The sequence below is a fragment of the Mastomys coucha genome, unplaced genomic scaffold (genome assembly GCF_008632895.1).
Source record: "Mastomys coucha isolate ucsf_1 unplaced genomic scaffold, UCSF_Mcou_1 pScaffold18, whole genome shotgun sequence".
NCBI lineage: Eukaryota > Metazoa > Chordata > Mammalia > Rodentia > Muridae > Mastomys > Mastomys coucha.
This window is the reverse complement of record NW_022196900.1, coordinates 92,752,686-92,754,619: the sequence shown is the minus strand read 5'-3', so window position 1 is coordinate 92,754,619 and position 1,934 is coordinate 92,752,686. Positions and strand designations below refer to the sequence as shown.

The window sequence follows — 1,934 nt, the reverse complement described above, 5'->3', positions numbered from 1 at the left end:
AGTACTGGGTTTATCTTTTTTTCTCAATACTACAAGCAATAACTCACATGACATCAAAAAGGGAAAGCTCTCAAGTGAAATTTTACATAGGGTCACTGACTTTTAACTAAGTAAAAACTTATAAAGCAAAGATTAAAGGAAATCTCTGCAGATATATTTTTAGTTAGTGAGAGGAACAGAATAGGAAGTGCCCACTTAAAATTTGAAACAGAATATACAATTAATGGATTTTGAAATGGAACTTGAGGTTTTACTAGTTTGTATTTTAGGATTATTGGCAGAAGCACAATAAACTGCATTTTCAGAATCATTTCTATTTCCTTTTATAGTTTTCTTTATGACTAATATCTAATGTTTTTAATAAATGATGTGTGAAACACGTCCTGACTTCTGTAAGTGTGCTACAACACAACTGTGACTCCTTTCACCATGTGGGTCTGGGGACCACACTCAGACAGGTCTGACAGCACTTGCTGGGAAATCTTGCTAGCCCATAACATGTATTTAGGGGGAAAAAAAAATTAAACTTTTACTTATGTATGTTTTTCTTTCCAAGAAAAAATTAGTGCTTTACGTCTAATTTACACTTAAGGCTTCAAATTATTATAAGTTTAAAAGCAGCATTAAAGAGTATCTATCTGCTCTCTTTATTTGTATACATGGGCATTAGAAAATCTAAAAATGAATAATCTAAACCTTACTAGCACCCATGCTAACATAACTAAAACAGGTCACATTATTCCTTTATCAACTTCTATAGAAGAAAACTTAATAAAGCCTGTTTAACCACTGTGCTGTATGAATAAACTTTGAAAAAGAAATGTGGTATTTGGCTTTCATCAGCAAATGTTAAAGTTCAAAATGAAGTCATGAAACGGGAAATGTGATTGACTGTGCGGACAAGAAGTGAATGGCTTATGATTCTGAAACCTGAAACTGTGATCACAAAAGACACCAAACAGGGACAGAGCATAGAACACGGGAGTCCATTTAATTATCCCCCAGTGGCTTCTGTTTTATAGTTTAAAACATTTTAGAGGGGTTGGTGATACAACTCAATGGTAGCAGGTGTGCAAGCCCTGGGTTCAATTCCCAGCACCAAAAGGAAAAAAAATTCAAAATGAAAGTTTACATTCTTCTGGTCTTTTCATTTAGCAAAGTCATTAGAATAAACAGGAATTTCTAAAAGGAAGGAGATAGATAACATTACCACTTGGCCAACAAAAACTTGGCCAATAGACATGGTAAAAAATTTAAAGGTATTATCAGAAAGCCAGAGACATAACCACTTGATATTTAAAAGTCTCTTCTAAGGCACGACTGCTTCCCAAAGCAAGTTTACACAGCAATAGGAATTACAGTCCTAACCCAGTAAAACAGGGGTGCTGGTCAAGAACACTAAAACTGACTTTAGTCCACAGTGCAAATGGCATCCCAATACTAAGTCTTCTCTGTATGTGTATTTACTTATCAAGCAAATAAGGTCTTCAGTCACAAATTACCCTAGATTTGAAAGAATGTGGGTCAAAACAAATTGTAGTGTGCTTCCCCAGCTCCATTTTGCTTTAATGAAAATTATCCAATACCTGTTCAAAAACATTTGAGTCTGTTTGTTTTCTTTTAAGGATAAAATTTCAAAATTAGAAGAGATTATGAGAACACCAATCAATGAAATGGTATTTGGAATATGTGAATTTAGAATAATCCTTAAATCTAATATCCACAATACATGATGGAATAGACAAGAAATTTTTCATGAATTTGATCACTCACATAGGCAGTTCTACTTTGAAAACAGTATTCCTTCAAGGATTACGAATAAAGTAATGTTTTAGGACACAATTGAATTTGAAATAGGTGATGTTTTAAATAGATTTTTGAGTTTTATTGAAATCTTACATGAACAAGAAATTGGAAATACAATCACATCAAAG

At 33.1% G+C, this 1,934-nt stretch overlaps 1 protein-coding gene across 1 annotated transcript in view; it reads right to left on the bottom strand.

The window, feature by feature from the left end:
- Positions 1-1,147: 1,147 nt before the first annotated feature.
- Positions 1,148-1,934, bottom strand: part of Hnrnpr (heterogeneous nuclear ribonucleoprotein R) — a 37,383-nt gene continuing 36,596 nt past the window's right edge. The window contains exon 12 of the mRNA XM_031377036.1: positions 1,148-1,182. Coding sequence (XP_031232896.1) covers positions 1,148-1,182 — 35 coding nt within the window. The remainder of the gene's footprint in view (positions 1,183-1,934) is intronic.